At 44.3% G+C, this 25,206-nt stretch overlaps 2 protein-coding genes across 3 annotated transcripts in view; both read left to right on the top strand.

The window, feature by feature from the left end:
- Window positions 1-18,987, top strand: part of LOC127662381 (centrosomal protein of 170 kDa protein B-like) — a 28,872-nt gene extending 9,885 nt beyond the window's left edge. Inside the window, exons 8-19 of the mRNA XM_052153515.1 lie at window positions 8,099-8,566; window positions 8,650-9,557; window positions 9,826-9,993; window positions 11,617-11,755; window positions 11,888-13,429; window positions 13,878-14,112; window positions 14,227-14,353; window positions 14,928-15,044; window positions 16,904-16,992; window positions 17,152-17,245; window positions 17,412-17,463; window positions 18,556-18,987. Of these exons, the coding sequence (XP_052009475.1) occupies window positions 8,099-8,566; window positions 8,650-9,557; window positions 9,826-9,993; window positions 11,617-11,755; window positions 11,888-13,429; window positions 13,878-14,112; window positions 14,227-14,353; window positions 14,928-15,044; window positions 16,904-16,992; window positions 17,152-17,245; window positions 17,412-17,463; window positions 18,556-18,752 (4,136 nt within the window). The 3' untranslated portion in view covers window positions 18,753-18,987. The remainder of the gene's footprint in view (window positions 1-8,098; window positions 8,567-8,649; window positions 9,558-9,825; window positions 9,994-11,616; window positions 11,756-11,887; window positions 13,430-13,877; window positions 14,113-14,226; window positions 14,354-14,927; window positions 15,045-16,903; window positions 16,993-17,151; window positions 17,246-17,411; window positions 17,464-18,555) is intronic.
- A 4,211-nt stretch (window positions 18,988-23,198) lies between these two features.
- The window catches only part of LOC127662357 (5'-3' exonuclease PLD4-like), a 6,946-nt gene continuing 4,938 nt past the window's right edge, over window positions 23,199-25,206 (top strand). Inside the window, exons 1-3 of one of the 2 annotated variants that reach the window (XM_052153489.1) lie at window positions 23,199-23,239; window positions 23,378-23,456; window positions 23,537-23,712. In XM_052153489.1, coding sequence (XP_052009449.1) covers window positions 23,232-23,239; window positions 23,378-23,456; window positions 23,537-23,712 — 263 coding nt within the window. In that variant the 5' untranslated portion in view covers window positions 23,199-23,231. Of the gene's footprint in view, window positions 23,240-23,377; window positions 23,457-23,536; window positions 23,713-24,659; window positions 24,768-25,206 lie in introns of those variants that run through there. The other variant, XM_052153490.1, reaches the window with a different exon arrangement.

The following is a 25,206-nucleotide window of genomic DNA, read 5'->3' as shown; positions in this document are numbered from 1 at the left end:
TTACTCCCCCGTAAGAGAACTTTGTACATTTTAAAGTTAAATGCATCAATCTGGTGCACTCTGAGATAAAAAATTAAGAGGATAGATCTATTAATCTAGTAATTTAAACAAACACATTGGTTGTAGGGGCTCTGGGTATCTCAGCGAGTATTGACGCTGACTATCACACCTGGAGTCGTGAGTTTGAATCCAGGGTGTGGTGAGTGACTCCAGACAGGTCTCCTTAGCAACCAAATTGGCCCGGTTGCTAGGGAGGGTAGAGTCACATGGGGTAACCTCCTTGTGGTCGCTATAATGTGGTTCTCGCGCTCGGTGGGGCGTGTGGTGAGTGACTCCAGTCAGGTCTCCTTAGCAACCAAATTGGCCCGGTTGCTAGGGAGGGTAGAGTCACATGGGGTAACCTCCTTGTGGTCGCTATAATGTGGTTCTCGCGCTCGGTGGGGCGTGTGGTGAGTGACTCCAGTCAGGTCTCCTTAGCAACCAAATTGGCCCGGTTGCTAGGGAGGGTAGAGTCACATTGGGTAACCTCCCGTGGTCGATATAATGTGGTTCTCGCTCTTGGTGGGTCGTGTGGTGAGTAGGGCTGTGGCGGTATGGATTTTTTCTAACCGCGGTTGAAAAGCAAGATATTCCCGCGGTATAGCGGTAAACCGCATTAAATACATTACATTGGATCAGAGAAGTCCACCCCGACAGACTTTGGCACACATCAGAAGTCGCTTTTGATAGACAGACTTTAAATATTGTCACCTACATCCGAAGAAAAAAAACGAGCACAATTTTAAATAGTCAAATTTTCATCAAGCAGTAAATTGGCATGAACTAATCACTGTATAGATTTCCTTATTTAAGATTATTCTCAGATACATTCAGCATTGAAGATGGGTCAGACATGATTTTGACCACTTTATTAAGTTTTGTTTTGTAGAAAGCCTTTCTTTAACTTAAAATTTCGTTTTGTATAAATTGTATCTTAATTTTAATCACTGTTTCATTAACTAATTGCCTGGAATTAATAAATAAGAAGCAAATATAGCAGACATATAATCAGCAGCAGGACGTGGAAGCGCCGATGCGATCTCTTGCTGCGTGAGCTCTCTCATAAATGAACCGAAACTCGCGGCTAGGCCTACTGCCTCACAGACATGAGAAATAAATAGAAATCTTAAAATGAATTTTAAACAAAATTCAAAACAAAATGATAAAATTTTAGGCTACAGTAGCCTAGTAGTCAGGTTTGCCGATGTGCGTTACTATTTATTTCTTTATTTATATCCCTGTGCGCCAATCGGAAACGGACTTCACTGCTGATATTCTGGGGATACAACATAGCCAATAGGCTATAGCCTACTAGGGACTTTAGCCTTTAAAATATCTTTGCTGCTGTAGAACAATACAAAGGAACCAGTGTCAACTTAAAGGGTAAGTCTTTTAATCTTTTCTTTTCAGGGTAACCAGAGACAGTCTTTTCTTCTTTTTTCTCTCCCTTGCTCCGTCGCTCCTGCCCTTTTTATGCCACTCTCCTCATGTTACTGCAATCAGACACAGGTGTTAGTCATCATTTAGCTCAGGTGTGAGCGCCCTTACCGCTTTTCTCTCCCGCACGGGCGCTTGACCACGCCCCCGCTGCCACATACCCCCACCGCCCGACTCAGGCCGGGCGTCATCCGACCTGCCTACCACTCCCCCATTTCTGGAGAGGAAGTCAGCGGCAGCCATCTGCACCCCGGTCTGTGGACCACCTTGAACTTAAAAGGCTGGAGGGCCAGATACCAACGGGTGATCCGGGCGTTCAGTATCTTTCATGCGGTGGAGCCACTGCAGTGGGGCGTGATCCGAGCAGAGGGTGAAGGCTCGCCCCAGCAGGTAGTATCGGAGGGTGAGGACCGCCCACTTGATGGCCAAACACTCCTTCTCTACGGTGCTGTACTTAGTCTCCCTCAAGGAGAGCTTCCGGCTAATGTACAGCACCGGGCTCCTCTCCCTCCACCAACTGCGAGAGCACGGCCCAACCCTCTGTCTGAAGCGTCCGTCTGCAAAACAAAAGGAGAGAGAAGTCAGGTGCATGCAAAGCGGCCCCCACAAAGTGCAGCTTTAATCTCTGTAAACGCCTGTTGGCATTGCTCTGACCACTGGACCGGATCTGGAGCCCCCTTTTTAGTAAGGTCAGTCAGCGGGCTGGTGACATCCGAATAATTAGGTACAAACCGTCTGTAATAGCCAGCCAGCCCCAGGAACTGCCTCACCCCCTTTTTGGTCTTGGGTCTAGGGCAAGTTGCAATCGCCGCGGTCTTGTCAATTTGGGGTCGCACCTGGCCATGACCCAAGTGGAACCCCAGATACCGTACCTCCACACGCCCAACCGCGCACTTTTTCGGGTTTGCCGTGAGCCCGCCCGCCGCAGCGATCTCAGGACGGCCCTCAGATGTTGCAAGTGCCGCTGCCAATCATTGCTATAAATGATGATATCATCTAGATAAGCAGCGGCGTAAGCAGTATGTGGTCTGAGGATCCTATCCATGAGGCGCTGAAACGTGGCTGGTGCCCCGAACAAACCGAAAGGAAGCGTCACGAATTGGTGTAATCCGAGCGGCGTGGTGAAGGCCGTTTTTCACGGGATATTGGTGTCAAGGGGATCTGCCAATAACCCTTCGTTAGATCCAAGGTCGAATAAAACCGAGCAGAACCTAACCGATCGAGCAGTTCATCAACACGGGGCATTGGGTACGCGTCAAATTTAGACACCGCATTGACTTTTCTATAATCCACACAGAAGCGTACAGACCCGTCGCTCTTGGGAACAAGGACGACTGGGCTGGACCAATCGCTGTGAGATTCTTCTATTACTCCCATGTCCAGCATCGCGTCCAATTCTTCCGAACTATTTTCTTTTTATGCTTGGGCAAGCGATAAGGGCGACAGCGTACCACTACGCCCGGCTCGGTCTCGATATGGTGTTGTATGATGTCTGTACGGCCCGGTAGAGGAGAGAACACGTCTGCAAACTCCTTTTGTAGTTCGGAAACCTCTGCGAGTTGGCGTGGTGAGAGGTGGTCTCCACAAGGAACCGGGTGTTAGGATCGCAGGCTTTGTTTACCTCCGGTCCGAGCTCCGCCCTCTCGGAACTACCGTTGCCAGCGTCACAGAGGCCGCCTCTTCCCTCCACAATTTCAGGAGGTTGAGGTGATATATTTGACGCGCCCCTCTATCGGTGCGTTTAACTTCATAATCGAGGTCCCCTACTCGTCGTGTGACCTCAAAGGGTCCTTGCCACTTGGCGAGTAATTTTGAGCTCGATGTTGGGAGTAATACAAGCACTTTATCTCCGGTGCAAATTCCGTAGCTGAGCACCCCTGTCATACAGCCGGCGTTGGCGTTCTTGAGCCTGGAGCAAATTCTCCTGTGTTAATTGCCCCAGTGTGTGGAGTTTTGCTCGAAGATCAAGAACGTATTGAATTTCATTTTTGGCACTAGAAGGTCCCTCCTCCCAAGTTTCACGGATGACGTCGAGGACCCAGCGTGGGCGTCGTCCGTACAGCAGCTCAAATGGGGAAAATCCCGTGGAGGCTTGCGGGACCTCTCGTACTCGCGAATAACAGGGGTCCAGCCACTTATCCCAATTCCTAAGCGTCTTCGTGCGCAATTTATGAATCATATTTTTGAGTGTTTTATTAAATCGTTCCACCAGCCCATCCGTCTGCGGATGGTACACGCTGGTGCTTGAATCGACTTAACGCTCAATAATTCATAAAGTTCGCGAAGTGTTACGTGACATAAGCGTAGTGCCTTGGTCGGTGAGGATTTCTTTCGGAACCCCCACCCGGAGATTATCTTGAAGAGTGCCCGGCAACACTGCGTGCTGAGATGTTGCTCAGAGGCACTGCTTCCGGATATCGCGTTGCGTAATCCACCAGGACTAACACAAAGCGATGTCCGCGTGGCGTCCGTTCTAATGGCCCGGCGAGGTCCATTCCAATTCTCTCGAAGGGAACCTCGATCAATGGAATTGAGCGCAAAGGCGCTTTTGGGGTGGCGGTGGGTTTACCAGCTGACATTCGCGGCACGCCGCACACCACCTGCGGACGTCGCTGCCAATGCCCGGCCAATAGAAGCGGGCTATTAGGCGGAAAAGTGTTTTCCGTTCCCCTAGGTGACCGGCCATAGGATTATAGTGAGCCGCCTGGAAAACCATTTCCGGCGGCTCCGTGGGATCAACAATTGTGTCACCTCCTCCTTTGTTTGAGCGTCCTGCGTCACTCTATATAACCGATCTTTAATAAGCGAAAAATACGGATATGAAATGGCGACACCCGGCCGGAGTTGTTGACCATCGATTACTCTCACTTGGTCAAAGGCGTGCTTAAGGGTTTCATCCCGCGACTGCTCCAAGGGAAGTCCCCTCAGGGAACTCCCTGAGAGGAGGGTGACCCCTCGCCCCTTCCCTCGTCACTCGGAGCAGCCGAGGATGGCCCCGGCTCCGCCTCCCCTGCCAAAGCATCGCACATCACACACCTCTTCACTTTCATGCAGGACCCATCCGCACAAACTCCCTCTAATACATTTCTAAAATTCGGCCAATCAGTACCCAAGATTAGCGGATGGGTGAGGCGGAACTAACCGCTGCCTCCACACTATGTTTTTCTCCCGAATTTGATTGCTAAAGTCACCATGGGGTACTTGTGAATATCCCCATGCACACACCTCACCCTCACCCGTTTAGCTGTGCCCAAAGCCCGGGTTGAACCAAGCGTTGGTGGATGGTGGTCTGATTACAGCCGGTATCCATCAATGCTTGGTATGTACCCCCTGGATCCTTACCGGGACCCGATGCGCTCCAGCCCGACCGGGGCAGCCTGCGGGACATCGGAGACCCGCACCACCGTCCCCACCTCCATCAGCGGACACTGATCCCGGAAGTGGTCCGGGTCTCCGCATCTCCAACAGACCGGCCCAGGCGCCACGGCCGCACCCGTGCTGGCGGGCGCCACCACCTGAGGAGGAGAGCGGCTGAAGGACGGGGAAGGGTTAGGCGGGTTCTCCCACGGCCAGGAAGTTGGTCTGATGTATCCTCCACGCCTGCGGGGGGCAGGAACGGGCCCTGGGGAGAGAGCAGAGTGAGAGGGAACAGGGGGGGGGGTAAAAACAGGGGAAGACACAGGGGAAGGGGAGAGAGAGAGAGGGAGGGCTCATCTGCCCTCGGCATCGCCGCCAGGTGGCCCTCCGCGAGCTGAACAGCTGCCTCCAGCGACGCCAGGCGGTGGCACTGGACCCATTCCGCCGTTCTCCTGGGCAGTCTTTGCGTAAATTGCTCCAGTACCACCTGATCGATGACTCCCTCGACGTCGCGGTCCCCCGCGAGCAACCACCGCCGACAAGCGTCCGGAGCCGTTGAACAAACGCAAAGCGGGCGGTCGGACTTCTCCAGCTTCATGCTCGGAAGAGCTGGCGATTCTCTTCGGGCTCCGACCAACCCGCTGCAGAATGGCCCTCTTCAGGTCAGAGTAAGCCAGGAGGTTCGTCGCTGGCAGTTGTTGTGCCGCTGAGCTGTGCTTCCCGGACAGGAGAGGAATTAGACGGGCTGCCCACTGTTCGGGCGGCCAGCCCCAGATTTCAGCCGTCCTCTCAAACAGGTCGAGGAAGGCCTCAGGATAGTCTGCCACCCCCATCTTCTGTAACATGGGCGGGGGCAGCGTAGCGTGGGTGTCCGGGGTCGCGGCTGGGGCTGACGCAGCCTCCTGGCTGAGGAGGCTCCGGATAGCGAGTCGGTCCTCTGCCTGAGCCCGCATGATCTCGAAGAACCGCCGACTTGATCCTGCCGGAGCTCAAGCAGGGATTGTTGGTGGCCTTGATGGAGATTAGCGAGGGACTGGAGGATTTCCGCCAGCTGGGAGGACTCTATGGGGTGACCTTGTTCCATCACAAAAAAAAAAATGGTTCCGGGTTTCTGCACCAATGTAGAACAATACAAGGGAACCAGTGTCAACTTAAAGGGTAAGTCTTATAATCTTTTCTTTTCAGGGTAACCAGAGACAGTCTTTTCTTCTTTTTTCTCTCCCTTGCTCCGTCGCTCCTGCCCTTTTTATGCCGCTCTCCTCATGTTACTGCAATCAGACACAGGTGTTAGTCATCATTTAGCTCAGGTGTGAGCGCCCTTACCGCTTTTCTCTCCCGGACGGGCGCTTGACCACGCCCCCGCTGCCACAGCTGCATTGGATCAGTCTCCTTTCTAGAACAGCCAAGAGCTTTCTAGCCTCGCGGCAGCAGCGCCTTGCATCGCTCAGACCTTAAAACTGTCAGCGCCGCGGATGCGGTTTTGAAAATTTATCAAAAAAGCGTTGGTGCGGACAGATGAGTTTTGTGATGCGGTTGCTGGATTAAATAATAATAGCCCATCCGCGCATCTCTAATACAAATGGAATGTTATTATGTGTCATGGAACATTGCGCTCCCCAACTCGCGAAAGGTCGGATTTGCTCCATATTTTGATAAGTTTTGTTTAGAAAACCTTGAATCCATGTAGGCTAATATCATTAGACATAATCCATATCATTAGAATCAATGAATCCATGTCATTAGACACAACGTGCACACATGTGCAGGCCAATGTTTTTTTTGTTTTTGTTTTTTTGCGGTGACGACGGTGACAAGCTCAGACCCGCGGTTGGAGTCACGTGACCGCGGTATTGCGGTAATGCGGTAAACGTCCCAGCCCTAGTGGTGAGTGACTCCAGTCAGGTCTCCTTAGCAACCAAATTGGGTCACTATGCCACCATGAGGACTTGGAGCGCATTGGGAATTGGGCATGGAGCAGGAAATGAAGCATGTTCAGCGCTTGAGAAAAAGATGAAATAGCGCCGATCGCCCCTGAGTGCATGTGGTGTGTCGCCGCTCACTAAAACTGTATAAACACTAAGATAGGACAACCGTTGTCATTAACTCGCGCTCTGGATGGAACCAAGCCGGGGTCCGGATTGAGAGATGCTTAACGGCGCAAAACACAACATTAGAGATCTTTGTTATTATGGGCTGCCACGGTCTAGGTCATTAATGGGAAACACTGTCACTATTGGTGCCTAAATATAAACATTTCCAAGACAAATGGCTGTTTTTAGTAGCCAAAGAATTACAGAATTACTCGCTTTAAAAGGTTGATAGTTTATTTTGCAGATGTACAATATACTTTTATGTATTATATATTTTTATATGTTATTTTAATATAATTTTCTTAGTCTTCTTTCACTGTGACAGAGTGCCCCATGAGTCCATATTGGATAGAATTGCAGATAAAGCGCTACCAAAATAAAAACAACAAACAACACCCCCAAGATTCAGTACATAACACATAACTTTTGCCATGGCTTGTGCTGTTGTTGCATGTATCTCAGGAGAAAGGGATAAAAGCGTTGACAGATGATAACAACAAAGTCTGATGCAAAGTGTTTCCAACTGTCGGCAATGGCGGAGTCTAATTTGTTTATTTTGAGTTGCATTTGCTACCGTGTGGTGCCCTGCAAATTACTGTTGCACGTAACGTTCACTGTCACCTAAATATTTGTATAGTTCAGTGAAATCACTACACAAGATTAAGATCCTCAAAGTGAACTGAGAACAGAATAATCCTCTTGTGTTTGGTGATCTCAAGCCTCTGGAATTCAGAGCTGGCATGAGCTTAGGTCCGAGCCTTGTGATGGATTAGCAGCGGCTTTAGCCAAGAACCCAATGAGAATGTCATTGTGTTTTCACTGAGTTTTAAGTCTCAAGTGTACTTTTTACAGAGATTAAAGTGTAACTCTAGCAACTTCACATTTGCTCCATTTCAGTATTTCCCAAACATTAGGTCTAACCTTAGAGGGTAAATTTCAGAGCTTTTATCATATATAGAGTTTTAGCTCTTAACCCGACACGACGGCAAGACGGTTGCACCTGGTTAGGGCATGATGTAAGCAAGATCTTAAAGACTTGGAGATACTAAGACATTGTGAGTCACAGCTGGTGTGTGGTAAGCATTTGAGTAGTTCTACTTCTTTAGGAAGGAGTTGGCTAACATCTTAATCCGTCTTTGTAATCGGTTTGTATTAACACTGATGTCTTATCACAGAAAGCCAAAAAGAAGACATCAAACGTGAGTTGACTGTCTCTCCAGATGACCTTCAAAATGGGCAGGACGAGTCTGGTTACTCTTACCGTAAGGAACCGAGCAACTTTGAGATCCCCACCAAGGAGATCCAGTCCAAGTCCAAAACTGCACTCCTGGATGTCCAGGAGATCCCAACAAAAGACACTGACCACAAACCTCCAGAAACACCCCCGGTGGTGCAGCGCCATGCCTCCTTCACCATTGAGTTTGATAACCAAACACCTGGAAAGGCGAAGATCAAGGACCATGTCACCAAGTTCTCCATCCATCAACACAGGACTCCCAGCAAAGAGTCTACAGCCACACTTCCAGAGGTGATGTCCGTGGAAAGCAAAGTTGCTGATTGGTTGGTGCAGAGTGATGCCAGTATGTTGAGGAGTCTAGATGGCCAGTCTGGCTCAGAGGAACTCTCAAACAAGACCTTCAAAGGTAAAAGACCAAACTATACATTAGTATAGTTAGAAAAGATCCATCTTGGTTAATGGTTGACCTGTTATGTGTGGTATTTCTAGATGGACACCTTCATGAAGACGGTGATTTGGAGGATCCAGAAGAAACGCAAGACCTTCAGTCAATGTCCCATTTAGGGCCACAAAAGGTTGTAACTACACAACCTATCACCCCTCCAGAGGAGGATGATTACCGTACTAACTACACACCAAAGTCCAAAAACCAAGGCAAACAAGACCCGCAGCAAGCTTTTGTCATTGACTTTTTTGACGAGAGTCAACGGAAAAAGCGTTCTCAGTCTTTCACCAATAATGTGTCTTCTCCTGAACTTCAGTATGCCCTCAGAAACAAGTTGGAGAAACGGAAAGGCGCAAACACATCTTCCGGTCATAATCCACCCACCCAACAGTTCACCATTCCCCTCAAAGGTTCTGATAGTCCTCAGAGGGCTGGAGCACTTAGACGGGAGAAGAGTGAAATCCGCCTGAGTACCTCTGAATATTCATCCCGCTCAGTGTCAAAACCGTTCGGCAGCGTGGGCCGGAAGTCTAAACTGGCGCAGGACTTTGCAGCGGAGTTGCTTCGAGTGTCCAAAACTAGTCCTGCTTCCACATTGGACTCAAACTCTAGTAGGTCTAACTCCACATGGGTGAAGACCCCGTCCTCTACGTCTGCTTTATTCCCACCAACAACCAACGCTGGTTTTGCAGTGGAACATCAGAGTCCTCCTACCTCATCTCATTCTCATACTTATACTATGAATCAGACATTTTCCATCTCACTTTCCCAACAGTCAAGGCCTCAAAACCCTTCTTCTGTGCCCATGGAAGACAACAATAAAGAAGCCAAAACCCTTGGCCCCAAGCAAGAAGAAGAAGAAGAAGACCGTTTAAGTGATGCAGGTACCTATACCATTGAGACAGAGGGACCAGACAAAGAGGTGGTGGAGGCACGGGGCATGATCGACCAGGTACAGTCTCGTCAGATCAAACTGACTTGACCTTCGTCAGTAAACACACACTGTTGCCATCAAATAAATTATTTCCAAGTAACAATATTAGGCCAAACTGACAAGGTACTGGCCAGTTTCCAGTTCTCTTATTGGGGCTATTTCAGTCACTTCCCGAGTATTTAAATTGTTGAATAATTAATCCAGTCATGCATCATAATAAGAGGTCCAGTTGGTTGGGTACAAACACAAAAGCCTTATGTATTTATGCATGCTTTATCATTAACAGGTGTTTGGTGTTGGCGACAGCATCCAAATCTTAGCAGCAGCAACATTTAAGCCTATAGTTGATCACAGTGAGGGCCATGATAGCCTTCTACTCAGTGAGAATAGCTCAGGTCCTAAACTAGGCCAATACCCAACAGACCATAGTGACACAGCCAAGAGTCCTGGACAGGTAACCTCTCATCTGACTAATAATCGTTAGCATGCTTTCTTAAGGTCATTGGAATCACTCAGTCTGTCTGTCAATCACTCAATCACGGCAATCGGGTATATTTTCATCTCTTAAATTTCCTCCGAGATTTCATTTTGGTCTTTCTTGGGGAACCTCTCAAAGCTTTCTTTTGGCTCTTTCCTGCTTTTGGATGATTTTGGATGGATGATTTTAATCATGAAAGGGGCTGTTCCTTTTTAAGGTTGCGATATTTTCATTTGGTATGCTTTTGAAATACGCTTTGTTTTTGCTGTTGGTGTAGTCATGTAATCAATACGCAGTAAGCTAGTACAATTTTAAAAAACAATTATAATGCACAACATGCTATATAATAAGGAGTGTAAAGGGATTCATCTAAAGGAGGAGGCGAGAACCGGCTTGACAAAATAAATAATATTTTAATGAAGAACTGAAACCAAAAAGACAAACACAGGTGTCGGACAGCTGCCCGTAAATCTCTCTCTCTCTGTCCCACTGCAGTCTCCAGTCGGCCTTTACCCCTCTCTGAGGCTTGATTAGCCTGATTAGGAGCCAGGTGTGTAGCATCACAACCCGTCCCTGCCCTCCACCCTGTTACATTCCTCCCTCGTTCTCTCAGGCCGGGGAGCACCCGGCATGACGTACCCCCCCCCCCCCCAACGGCCCGTCTGCCAGTAAGTCATCCCCGTCTACCTGGATGACAAAAAAATGTGGCGCCGATCGTGCCAAATTAACCAAAACTTTTGAAAAGAGAGGGAAAGGCCAACACAGAGCGGCAGTGAGAGAGAGAGGAGAGAGAGACTTACTCGAAGGTTCTCCGATACGCCATAGCTTCGTCCTCGGCCACTCCTCCACCCTATAATGGACAACAGCCATGCCTCCCCAGGTGGATCGGAGGCAGACCTCCGGCCCCTGGCGGACGGAACACCCCGCCGCGTTTTTGTTTGACGGTAGGGGTCTCCCCCACCCCTGGCAGCGGTAACCACTCCAGGCAGTTGATTGGGAGCCCCTCCACTTCCAGGTGGCCGGTCTCCTCCGTCCTCCAGCGGATGGCCACGGCTGCTCCATTGGGGTGGATGGTAGTGGTGCATCCCTTCTCCTTCACAGATTTTGGCACCAGTGTAAAGGGATTAATGGAAAGCAGGAGGCGAGAACCGGCTTGACAATATAAATAATATTTTAATGAAGAAATTAACCAAAAAGTCAAACACACACAGGTGTTGGACAGCTGCCCGTAAATCTCTCTCTCTGTCCCACTGCCATCTCCATTCAGCCTTTATCCCTCTCTGAGTCTTGATTAGCCTGATTAGGGGCCGGGTGTGTAGAATCATGAACCGGCCCTGCCCTCCACCCTGTGCCATGTTCTTAATACAATAATATCTCCTGTTAGTGCTTTGAGCAGTTTAGGGCAGATCTAGGTTGATTATTACATTTTCAAGTCGAATATTACTTTAAAATCAGTAATATAAGTTTATTTTACAGCTACAGTGAAAATATCTCAACTTCACATATATTACTTTTAGATATTAATTGGAATTGATTACCACTTAAAAGCCTCTGGGTGTATCGAGACGTTTGGTTTCAGTTGTTGGTTTCCTTCTACAGATACAGTCGAAGGCGACATTAACACCTGGAGGCACTAGGTGGGTTTCTCGCTGGGCCAGTTTGGCTGAAAGCTATTCAGATTCTGTTCCTGCACCAGGACCATTTGATATCCCTTCACAGGTTGAGCTTTCCCCCGGAGGTATTGATGATTGTTTTTTTGTTTTTTTTACTTTGCTAGCTTTTCTTTTATATCTTTGGTAGCACATTGTGCTTTGTGTACTGATTTGTCCTGTTCATCATCCAATCATCCACCAAATTATGCTTAACCAAGGTGCTGACTCTTCAGAAGGCCAAAGCAGCAGAACAAGACGAGTTCTGCCTCTGGTTCCCTTGAAGGAGAAGATTGAGACACCACCACCACCCACAATACTCTTAAAACTAGATCCTTACCTCTCTGGTTGCGAGAGGAGTTTTGAAGTTCAGAAGCAAAAGTGGGATCCCCAGAAACGTAGTGTCCAAGATGATCTTGACCCTGACAGCTTGAGTGATGCCAGTAAGTCTGATGATAGCTCTGTTGTGGAGCAGAGTAGGAAAACTTCTGGCAGAACTGAGAAGATGTGGAACCAGTCGCCTAAGGCTCTACCTAAGCAAAAGGAGGTGCCAACCTCTGGTGTGGCCAAGACCGAAAAAGACCAGGATTCGCCTTCCAAATTCTCTACAGCTACTGTACTGAGACAATATGCCAAGCTCAGCAAGAACAACTACTCCCCACCCAACATTGATCAAAACAAGATTGCATCTCATAGTATAGACAATTCCATTTCTCTTATCAGACAGGAAAGTTATACTAAAGAACGTTCCAGCGACAATGACCAGTTGTCCAGATTGCCCCATGTATCTAGTCCACCCTCTATCAGGGACCAAGAGGCTGTAGGAGCTTTTAAAGCTGTAAACAGTCAAGACACTCAGTCTTGCCTCAAACACACTGAGGACATTCTTGCAGCTCTGGAGGCCAAACTTCTGAAGCAAGATAATGGTCACTCCCATTTGGAGGACTCGGCCTCTGGAGAATCAGATGTAGACACCTCCAGTACAGTCAGTGGCAAAAATGCTCAAAATTCTGTGCCCGGGAAGCCATTGGTCCTCAAAGGTCCCTTAAGAGATAAAACAGCTTCCAGTCAGTTTACAAGAGAACTTAAGGCTTCTGGTGATCCATGGTCTGAAAAGAGCCAGTCCTGTGTAAAGGACCACAATGGTAAGGTAGAGCCAAGCAAATGTTTTCAGCTCCGTCGCAGCCTTAGTTCTCTGGGCTCTGGGCCAGAACCTCAGAGTTCCACAACACGCAATCGGGCTGATGCAGTTTCAGACCAGGAATCAAGCTCCCAACCTTATAAGAAGTACACTGTTCCCCTTCAGAGGGACAACTCGAGCAAGTCCAAAAGCACATTAAAACAAGGGCTTTCTCGTTCCAGTAGCCTCTCCGCTCCAAGACCCACAAGGACTTCAGTGCTACGCCGGGCCCGATTGGGCGAAGCCTTAGACAATGAAGGCACAGAAACCGGCTGCATGTCTCAAAACTCAGACAGCAACCCCTCTTCGAACAAAGTCACTCAGGAGAGCAAGAAGCTCTCGCGACTGGACATTTTAGCACTACCCAGGAAAAGGACGGGCTCCTTCACCACACCCAGTGACACGGAGTCCTCCACAAGCCGGACAGGCTTTTCAAACCGCAGTACAGAGTCGGGAAGCTCTGTGCGGAAAGCTTCAGTGCCGGACCCCAAGGCTCCTATGCGCAAGGCTTCAGGGGCCACAAACAGACAACCAATCATCCGTGGACACTCTAGCAGTGCCAAGTCCACCAGCAGCACTGCCAGTGAGTATGGCAATTTCGAAAAATGTTGCTCAAAATCTGACTTACCCACCTTTGACTCTTTTTCACTCATTGACTCGGTGTTGAATGTGCTTTGGTTTGTATTGCACTGGGCCAATGACAATCTTTACCTAACAAGAGACTAAGTCTAATTAGTCCCCAATTTTACTAATATTTTACGTTTTAGCTAACTAGGTTGTCACACTAAAAACCAGGTATATTATGAAAATCAAGGTAATTTAATGGAACCTTTACTAAGGGGATTAACAATCTTATTGATGACTTGGTGGGCAACTGGAAACCCATTCATGAATAGGAAGAGGTAGTTGGTTTTTCGGTGTCTTCTCATCTCTCTCTCTGTATTTCTTCCTTTTCCTGCTTTTTGTTTCTGTCCCATCCTCTGATGACATGGTGTGCCAAACACTGCTCAATCCTGAATCCCTGGGCCAAGGCTCCAGGAGGCGTCAGAAGGGTTCAGACTACGCCTCCACCTCGGAGGATGAGTACGAGTTTATCCATAGTACCCCTAAACACGAACACTCCCGTCATTCAGGTGCCCAGCAGACCTCCAGAATCCACCCACCAGGTCCGGTGCAAGCAGGACCCAGACTGAGAGACTCAGACGGGGAGGGACAGGAAAGCAATGCATTCCAGAACTGGACGTCTCATAGTGCTGAGATTGCAAGGTGGGAAACGCGACAAATCGTTCATGCCTATGTGTAGAATTTGTATCTTATTAACACAGATTGATTTGTGTATGTTTCTGCAAATTGCCTTACTGAAAATGTATGTTTTGGTAGATTGAGTCAAGACTTGGCTAAAGATTTGGCTATTCTGGCTCAAGAGATTCATGACGTTGCTGGAGACACTGAATCTCAGAGTGCTTCTGCGGATGGTATGGGACCAACGTTAGCTGCCCATGAAGAGGTACTCTTTCCATTATGCTAAAGGCTAGGGTTTACTTACAGAGCACTTATTACAGGGACAATCCCCTGAAGCATCCTGGAGTTAAGTGCCTTGCTCAAGGACACAATGGTGGTGGCTCTGGGGATTGAACTGGCAACCTTCTGCTTACCAGTTCTGTGCTTTAGACCACTACGCCACCACCTCCACTACTTCATCTTTGCGTGTACCATTACGTCTTGTGCACAGTAGATTATGCTAGCCAATGTATTTTCTTTTGACCGTAAGCCCATTCGGACTTGTTTGGCACATGCACCAGACAAACCGCAAAGCCAGATGCAAGACGATGCACACAGATGTGGACTGTCCGCAAGTCTAGAAAAACTGGGCTGCATTTGGACAACCGGTCCGTACTGTGCAGATGACAACATTTGCACGAGATGTAGCTGCAGACAGAAAGCTGATGCATACTTTGGCCGTAACTCTTCTGCATTAAAACAACTGATGTTTTGTGGAGTTTTGAAATTATGTGTTTTATGTGTGGCTTCCTTCACATCTTAATGCCTGTTTTTAAACTGACTTTCAATTGCGGCATCAGATTCCAGAGGCGAGTCTGAATTTCCAGAAAGAATCTCCAGGCCCGGTGATGGTTGAAGAGTCTGAGCAGACCTTTAGAAATGAAGACATCAAACCGCAGACTCTCAGACAAGATGAGGTAGAAACGCTTGTTTTCACTTTTTGTTTTATGTGTAGTATGTTAACCTGTTGAACGCCCCCTTTTTGAGCACAAACCATGAAAATGACCTGAACTCAAATGGTTGTATTTACGGGACCCTTTGGAGTTTGGACACAGTTGTGGTCTCTTTTGAAAGAGACACTTTGGGCTTTATTTCACAAGTGTCAGAATTAATATATGTTGTTACTTATTAAAGTTAGAGAAGCTGAAGTTTATAGTAATGGAAATATTTTGTGCTGAACATGTTTTTATAATGTAAATAAACAATAATAAAAGTGGCAAGACACTCCAGAAATACAATGTTCTCAAAGACACGAGTCTAAAGAAGTTACGCTTCTAATCTGAAGATGATTTAATAATAAATGAGGTTCTGCAGCTTTAATCTCTGTAAAATCTCTGGAAGTGTTCAGAGTCAAATTAAGCTCCGCCTCTCAAGACGACACTAAATCTGACGGCACTGCTCGACTATTATGAATAAAACTATGCCACATTTTTATAAACAGACTTTGGAGACGGGCTTGTTTTGTTTATGAGACTCTAATATATCAGATCATAAACAGTTTTACAACATGAATGCTGCTCAGATTGCAGTTTGATGAAGAACGATGACGAAGGCGAGATCTCATGTAAACAATGGAGAATATATCAATATTTCTCACATTTATCACTTTTATGGACAAAAAGTGCTATTGGATGTTTTTAATGAACACTTGTCATGGACGATTGACCCAAGTGTGTTGAACTGGATTCATCTGGCGATCATGTTTCATAATAAAAGTCCCGTTTTGATATCGCATGTTTTCATAATTAAAGTTCCGTTTTGATGTCGCATGTTTTCATAATAAAAGTCCCGTTTTGACATTGCATGTTTTCACAATAAAAGTCCCGTTTTGACATCGCATGTTTTCACAATAAAAGTCCCGTTTTGATGTCGCATGTTTTCATAATAAAAGTCCCGTTTTGATATCGCATGTTTTCATAATAAAAGTCCCGTTTTGACATCGCATGTTTTCATAATAAAAGTCCCGTTTTGATGTTGCATGTTTTCATAATAAAAGTCCCGTTTTGACATCGCATGTTTTCATAATAAAAGTCCCGTTTTGACATCGCATGTTTTCACAATAAAAGTCCCGTTTTGATATCGCATGATTTCACAATAAAAGTCCCGTTTTGATATCGCATGTTTTCACAATAAAAGTCCCGTTTTGATATCTGGATTTTTATTGTGTGGGACTTTTATTATGAAAACATGCGATATCAAAACGGGACTTTTATTGTGAAAACATCCCGTTTTGATATCGCACGTTTTCACAATAAAAGTCCCGTTTTGATGTCGCATGTTTTCATAATAAAAGTCCCGTTTTGACATCGCATGTTTTCACAATAAAAATCCCGTTTTGATATCGCATGTTTTCACAATAAAAATCACGTTTTGATATCGCACGTTTTCACAATAAAAGCCCCGTTTTGATGTCGCACGTTTTCACAATAAAAGTCCCGTTTTGATGTCGCACGTTTTCACAATAAAAGTCCCGTTTTGATGTTGCACATTTTCACAATAAAAGTCCCGTTTTGATATCGCATGTTTTCATAATAAAAGTCCCGTTTTGATATTGCATGTTTTCATTTGTACTCCTGCACAAATAACTCAATTACTGTTTCTGGAGGATTACTATCGTGAAACGCTTGAAAAGATGTATAATGTTAACATTAATTACATTTATAGATGGTAAATTATATATTAAATGTAAGCAGAGTGACGTCACAATGATTGCGTATCAACAGGTTAACTATCATGGTTTGCAATTTTGGTAACTTCAACTCTGTTCTTCTGATAGGTGACTTTGAACAATGTGATGCTGACTCCCGTGTCGCAGCTTTCTCTCGCAATCCGTGAGAACACAGAACAGCTGACAGAGAAAATCAAGTGAGACTCGTTTGCGTTTCACAAGATGCAGATAAATGGACATTTACTCGCAGTTTTACTCATGTGTTCCCACACGGATATCTTGTGTTCCTGCTTTCCGTGATGTTATCCACCAGCATTATCTGCTTGTAATATGTTGTTTTTGTTATATTTTTCCAGGGCATTGTTCCATAATAAGGCCGAAGCTTTAAGAGAGTTTGAAGCACGAATCAATGCAGCTGATGATTCGCCCAAACTAAAAACATCAAACAAGGTTTTTCTCCTTTTCATTTACTGTTCTCAAAATCAAACTGAAAACTGAATGAGTTTAAGAGTATTAGAGCTTATTAAATATTGATTCATCTGTCCTGCCAGTATAAAAATAGTAATTTTGCATTAATCAATATAGTTGTTTTCTCTTCCTTGTGTCTGATCTTCAGGAAATTGCATCAATTCTCAGAGAACTCGGGAGAGTCCAGAAACATCTAGAAGGTTTGTAGGTTATTCTCAGGAAAACGTTCAAATGAAGCTGTGGAGCGGAGGGGGGCGGGGCTAGAATGTCGCACGCCCGGTCCCCAATCGGCCTGATGGGGCGCACGAGGGATAAAGGCGGCCGGTGACGACGGTTCGAGAGAGAGAGAATTACTGGCATGTCCGTCATGTGTTTAAATTAATAAATTATTATTTATATTGACAAGCCGGTTCTCGCCTCCTCCTTGCCCATCTTAACCCCCTTATATTGGTGCCGAGGCCCGGGAAGGAGGAGGGATGCCCGTCGCAGAGTCCTCGACACTGCCGTCCACCTGGGGTGCGCCGCTGCCATCTGCCGGGTGACGGAGTAGCCCGACCGCCCGGATGCAGGGAACGGCCGCCGTCCGCGGGGCGAGTAGGGACTGGATTCCCCGACCTCCTGGAGTGATGGAGCCGCTGCCAGGGGCGGAGGAGTGCCCTGCCGTCGAGGGAAGACCGCCGTCCGCGAGGGGAGGAGGGAAGTAACTCCCCAATCGCCTGGAGCGGTAGGGCCGCTGCCAGGGGCGGAGGAATGTCCCCAGGTGCCGCCAGAAAAGCAGAGGGGCGTTCTGTCCGCTGGGGGTCGGAGTTTTGACTCCGGTTCGCCCACAGAGGAGCGGCTGTCGTCCACCGGAGAGTGTGGAGGAGTGTTTGAGGACCACGCGACGGCACATCAGAGAACCGGCTTGTCAATATAAATAATAATTTAATTAAACTCAAAACAAAAGCACAAACATAAACACACATGACGGACATGCCCATAATTCTCTCTCTCTCGAACCGTCGTCACTGGCCGCCTTTATCCCTTGCGCGCCCCATCAGGCCGATTGGAGACCGGGCGTGCAACATTCTAGCCCCGCCCCCCTCCGCTCCACAGAAGCATTTTTAGTTTTCTCGCCAACTAAAGATGTTTCTATAATGCATGCAATGGCACGTTTTGTCAGCGTATATAACATATGCATATAATAAATGTAAGTATACGTTTTATCATAATGTATATGTATACATATTATATAATGTGCTGCACATGGTCGAATAAACGTCAGTAAACAATATGACCCATTTCCTCTTCAGTCATCAACACGATCATAGATCCTCGAGGAAATCCAGATCTCTGTAAGACTGTCTCCGCAGGAGGTTTATCTGCGGCTGGGATTCGGAGTTCAAGACCTGCGTCCCAGAATTGGAGGTCTTCCCCACGAGGCGGTGGACCAACACCGAGCGCCCGACGGATGTTTAGAAGCTCAGATAGAGAAGGGTCACTAGTATGATGGCTGAGGGGGTTTGATATCGATTAATGCGTTGCACATGAATCTAAAACGACTTTGGTTGAATCTCTGCTACATTCCTCGTTATCTTTGGGAGAATATGACGACAACTTTGTCTGGCCTATTTGCACTTTACCCTTCTTACTTTATTGATTGTTGTTATAGGCTATAAGGTTCAATCATTTACATGAGTATTTAAATCACCTTTTGTCTAAGCTGAACAGAGAACGTGTACACGTTAAGGATCATTAAAGAAATTATTTAAAGTTGCTATTTGTCATTTTTTCAAGCAGTGTTGTATCGGACGCTAGTTTTTATTTTAGCGATTTTTAGAATAATTAATAAAATCACTAAAGCAGTTTTTTTTTTTATTGTGCAACCAAAATCCCAGTAACAAGCCAAAAAAACACTAGGGACTCTTATTTTGAAATGACAGAGATTGGCTCCTTTATAATGCTCAGTATGTGAGTATTTACCAAGTGTGCCACACAAGCCCTCAAAAGTGAAGCCAAAACGTCTCAATCGCCCCCCGGTGGCTGGTCCTAGTATAGGTCATAAACCCCGCCTCCCCATGTTATTCAACTAAACAATTAAATTACACTTCACATATCTTTTTTCCAAAGATAGTTTCTGTCATTTACTGTCGTTTCTATCACGTTGATGTCATTTCAAGTGTTTGTTTTCTAAATAAGTTTGTTTTTAGTTATTTGATGCTATAAAAACGCTGCTGTGACATCATGATTGACAGCTGTGATTGACAGGTTCTCTGAGTGAAGTAGTCACTGAAGCACCAACTGACTTTTTTTCGGGATCTTCGGAGGACTGAGGAGATTGGAGCTTTAAATGTAATATCTAAATTTCTATGATTAATTATTTCACACCGTCATAAGTCAAAAGGGGCGTGTGCTTGCGATTGATTCAGCGAGAGTGAGGGCGGGGCCTTGATTTCGCGGCTTTACTTCCTGCTCACTACTGCGCAGGTCTGGTCCCGAAATCGCAACTGCGCAGACTCAAGTCCCAAGATGTCAGCGCCATATCGGGACACTGGCGGCTTCAGTTCTCACCAATGGAAAAGAGTGAAGGGGCGTCGGCCATCTTTTTTTACAGTCTATGGTATTTAACAAATGCATATATTTTCACCCGATGAAGAGTTGTGTATGTATATACAGTATTTCACTTGATCAGATTTATTTATAAGTAATACAAACTATTAGGAAGAAATGTTAATAAAATATCGGCAACTATCGGGATTATTTCCGGTCTACCTCTAATTGTGTCCCTTATAAACCCATTTGCAGCAGAATCAGAAGGCTCGTGTAAGCATGTGTTTTAGAGGAGGACGGTCATGGTTGTGTTTATGGTGAAATGAAACTGAAATTATAAATGAGAGCAATCAGGAGTTTCTGTGATGTCTTCAAACCTTCTGAAGCATGCATGATATGAACAAATACCAATGCATTGAGTGAGGTTGTGTAAAATGATGAGACATGCAACATTTTATAACAAAACCTTCCTGTGCACTGAGATCTGACTGCTTTAATTTCCTCTTTCTGTAAACGGTGTAGATACGAGTTTGTGTTACTATGGACACAATAAAGGGGGAAATATAGAGGAATACTTTTACCTACATTTTACAGTTTATAGATTGTGTTTGAGTCCAACTTGATTTCATGAACTAAACATTCTTTAATATCTCTGGATCAGACTCACCAAAGATATCTCTCAAGCTATCTGTTGATGTTAAATAGTTTGTCAGGTGTGTAACAGTTGTTTATGTGCAGTTCATAAGCATTTTAAAACGGACTTTTTGGTGCCCAAACCTTTGAGTTTGAACTCCGGGAATGCCAGAAACTGGGATTTGGAAGATCAAACTATTGCTACTCTGTATTAGTGGTGGGATGGCGATATGTTATTATATCGATATTTAGGTCCGATATGATATAAAATCTATATTTAGGTCCGAGACTATATTATATCGATATTTAGGTCCGAGACTATATTATATCGATATTTAGGTCCGATACGATATTATATCGATGTTTTGGTCCGATACGATATTATATTGATTTTTAGGTCTGATACGATATTATATCGATGTTTTGGTCCGATACGATATTATATCGATTTTTAGGTCCGATACGATATTATATTGATTTTTAGGTCCGATACGATATTATATCGATGTTTTGGTCCGATACGATATTATATCGATTTTTAGGTCCGATACGATATTATATCAATGTTTTGGTCCGATACGATATTATATCGATTTTTAGGTCCGATACGATATTATATCGATGTTTTGGTCCGATACGATATTATATCAATATTTAGGTCCGATACGATATTATATCGATATTTAATTCCGATACAATATACAATCTATATTTAGGTCCGAGACTATATTAAATCGATATTTAGGTTCGATACGATATTATATCGATTTTTAGGTCCGATACGATATTATATCGATGTTTTGGTCCGATACGATATTATATCAATATTTAGGTCCGAGACTATATTATATCGATATTTAGGTCCGATACGATATTATATCGATGTTTTGGTCCGATACGATATTATATCGATATTTAGGTCCGATACAATATACAATCTATATTTAGGTCCGAGACTATATTAAATCGATATTTAGGTTCGATACGATATTATATCGATTTTTAGGTCCGATACGATATTATATCGATGTTTTGGTCCGATACGATATTATATCAATATTTAGGTCCGAGACTATATTATATCGATATTTAGGTCCGATACGATATTATATCGATGTTTTGGTCCGATACGATATTATATCGATATTTAGGTCCGATACAATATACAATCTATATTTAGGTCCGAGACTACATTATATAAATATTTAGGTCCGATACGATATTATATCGATGTTTTGGTCCGATATGATATTATATCGATTTTTAGGTCCGATACGATATTATATCGATGTTTTGGTCCGATACGATATTATATCGATTTTTAGGTCCGATACGATATTATATCGATTTTTTTTTAGGTCCGATACGATATTATATCGATGTTTTGGTCCGATATGATATTATATCGATGTTTTGGTCCGATACGATATTATATCGATTTTTAGGTCCGATACGATATTATATCGATGTTTTGGTCCGATATGATATTATATCGATGTTTTGGTCCGATATGATATTATATCGATTTTTAGGTCCGATACGATATTATATCGATGTTTTGGTCCGATACGATATTATATCGATTTTTAGGTCCGATACGATATTATATCGATTTTTTTTAGGTCCGATACGATATTATATCGATGTTTAGGTCCGATACGATATTATATCGATGTTTAGGTTCGATACGATATTATATCGATATATAGGTCCGAGACTATATTATCTCAATGTTTAGGTTAGGTCCGATATTATATTGATATTTAATGATAATCTTACAATCGGCTAAAGCCTTCTCATCTGCACTTTCGCATGAGTGTAACGGAACCAACTAGCGATCATGATCTGCTCTCTGACGCCCGCGCAACAACTGGGCTTCCCTCGATATTGCGAAGCGCAGACCTCAAAACTGATGCGACCATCTTCTAGTGAGACTAGTGAGACAGCTAGTATTTATGTTTTCATAAATACTATTATTTTGTTATTATTATTACTATTATTTAAGACTAGCTACACTGACCTAACCAAAGTAACGAGGAGCCTTTCTTCCCGTGTAATATGTTTTAATTATGTTTGAAATTAGAAACAAACAGGATAATAATTGAGCTCATATCAGTAAATATGCTCTTCAATTTCACTCCTTTAAAAGTCATTGCAACTGATAATAATAATTGTGGAATACCGTGAAAATCTCATACCGTTGTAACTCAATGTATAATGCAAAGTCATATGCATATTGGATTATAATGACTCCCTATTTCTGCAGTTAGGTCAATGTAGCTAGACTTTCTAAAACATTTATTATAGTATTTATGAGTACAATAGGTGCCTAAACACAATATCAATACCCAAAATTATAATTGATTTCACCTTAAAGATTAGCCTGTTATATATGATATTAACATTTTTGTTAAAACATCTCAGTTAATGTCACTAATGTTAAAATTGTAATTTTTAGTAAGGGAGGGTGGTTATGTGTACAGCACTATAACGGTACCTTCTAAGGGACTGTTGTTAGATTCTTAGATCACTTTGGCCAAGACCACAATATTAATGTGGAAAAATGACAATATTTGCCGTGCAAATATCACGATACTTTAACATATAGATATGTTTACCCACCTCTACTCTGTATTGAATAGCATTACATCTGCATATCTAATTTAAGCATTAGCCGTGTTACAGCAGCATTAAAAAACAGAAACGAGAAGTGAATGAGGAACTAATGAGAACTATTTGAGAATGTTCCTTTTGTGTGTTAACTGTTGGGGAACGAACGCAGAAGACTCAAACACCTGCTGCCATCATGCCTGTGTAAGTTTACACCAATGTATCCTCTTACTGTTTGCTTTTATGTTGATTAATAACAAGTATAAACAACGTTATATGCATAGTTTCAGACTACAATCAAATTCTCTGCTCTTGAGGAACATCGTGTTGTTCTCCCTTTAGATCTTCACGATTAGAAGAGACTCAGCAGCTGACCTCTCCGTATAAGAGCTTGCACGATAACTATGTGTCCAATAAGCGAGTGAGTTTTGATTGTATATGAAATATAGCTCATCTTTTCTTCTTTCAAGTATTGATCATTATATCTCATCTTCTTTTTAGAGCTCAAAGTGGCCCATTGCTGCTCTGTTGGGAGCTGGATGTTTGATTGTTTTAGGGATTTTACTGGCCATGGCTGTAATAGAGAGATTAAAGAATAAAGATGAAATTAATGCAGCTCTGAATTCACATCCAACTGTGGCGTGCTATGATCAAACATCCTCTGATGAACAGAGCAGGTGAGAAACTTCACTTTGGGCATTTCACTTCCCACAATAATTCTACATCGGTTTTGACATTTAAAGTGCTGTTGATCTCCGGCTGGCCCTCTTTTAACAAAACGATTCAAAGTATCAGACTGTGTTTCATTGTAACTTTGCTGTCTATGTGGATACATTAGACTTCAGATTAGATTCAGTTTCATTTTCTGGACAATAAACCCAATTCATGCACGGTTCAGTCACTTACTCGTGAATTCCCCTTTATAGTAAAATCCCTTTTCTAATCTGATAAGGGCACATTGAATTGTGGCCCTCTAAGTTTTCAAACGTACTTTCCATAGAATCCTTCTAGAATCTAAACAGTGGTGGTGGCGTAGTGGGCTAAAGCACATAACTGGTCATCAGAAGGTTGCTGGTTCAATCCCCACAGCCACCACCATTGTGTCCTTCAGCAAGGACTTAACTCCAGGTTGTTCCGGGGGGATTGTCCCTGTAATAGGTGCACTGTAAGTCACTTTGGATAAAAGTGTATGCCAAATGCATAAATGTAAACAATCGAGTATCAAAAAATATCTTGACTTTCGGCACCAAATTTTGATACCTATGGGATTAATCTCATCTATGTCAGTGATAAACATGTAGCATGCTAGATGTGCCCAAATCTAAAAGTGCCTATGATTGGCTGTGTTTAGGCATCATGGAGAAACACTAATTTACGCCGGTTACACCCAGTGACGCGGCTCACACATGAGGCTGTAGTGTGTATGTGTCTCAAACCCCACACATGTGAAAGATGTGGAAAAGATCAAAAGTGTGGCTACATTTCACCAGGCTCTATGCCAACAGCACACAATGCAATATTTGCGACAAGATAATTGCTGCCAAGACCGGCAACGCGCTAATCTGATGAAGCACTTGACAGTGCACAGAATAAATTTAGGAGCAGAAAGTTGCTCCATCTTCAACTTCAAGAAGACCGAGAGCCACAGAGCTTCCTTCAACATGCCCACCACTCGAGTCCTCCTCCAAAACTACTGATGAATGCAGCGGCGCTATGACTGGGACTCCGACAGGTAAGGTTAACGTTTAGCAAACAAACCAACAAACAAAATCGGCTAACTTGTAATGGTACATGCTTGTGTACTTGTTAAATTGACATTTCTGTGATCGTGGTGACATAGTCCTATAAACTGGGACCTACGTAACATTAGATATTGTTTGGATGTATGACTATAGATGGCTAGCTAAATCGATGCTAAAATGCTTTACGGTTGACAGGAACTGATCAAGTTTAACTCACATTAAACTAGTTATCTTTTTAAACCGTACTTATCCTTGGGGTTGGCTGAATTAACAGTTTAGCGGTTTCCTCTTCACTTTAATGTTATAGCCTCTGCCCCTGCCTACCCTGGCATGAGGAGACCAGAAGGCTCAGGAGAGTCTTTTGAGTCTGTAAAAAAAAGTCAATAAAACCAAAGTTTTTTGAGGTAATATTTGTAATCTTGTTAAAAT

Source organism: Xyrauchen texanus, chromosome 22, assembly GCF_025860055.1.
Source record: "Xyrauchen texanus isolate HMW12.3.18 chromosome 22, RBS_HiC_50CHRs, whole genome shotgun sequence".
NCBI classification, from domain to species: domain Eukaryota; kingdom Metazoa; phylum Chordata; class Actinopteri; order Cypriniformes; family Catostomidae; genus Xyrauchen; species Xyrauchen texanus.
This window is presented reverse-complemented; position numbering and strand designations above follow the sequence as displayed.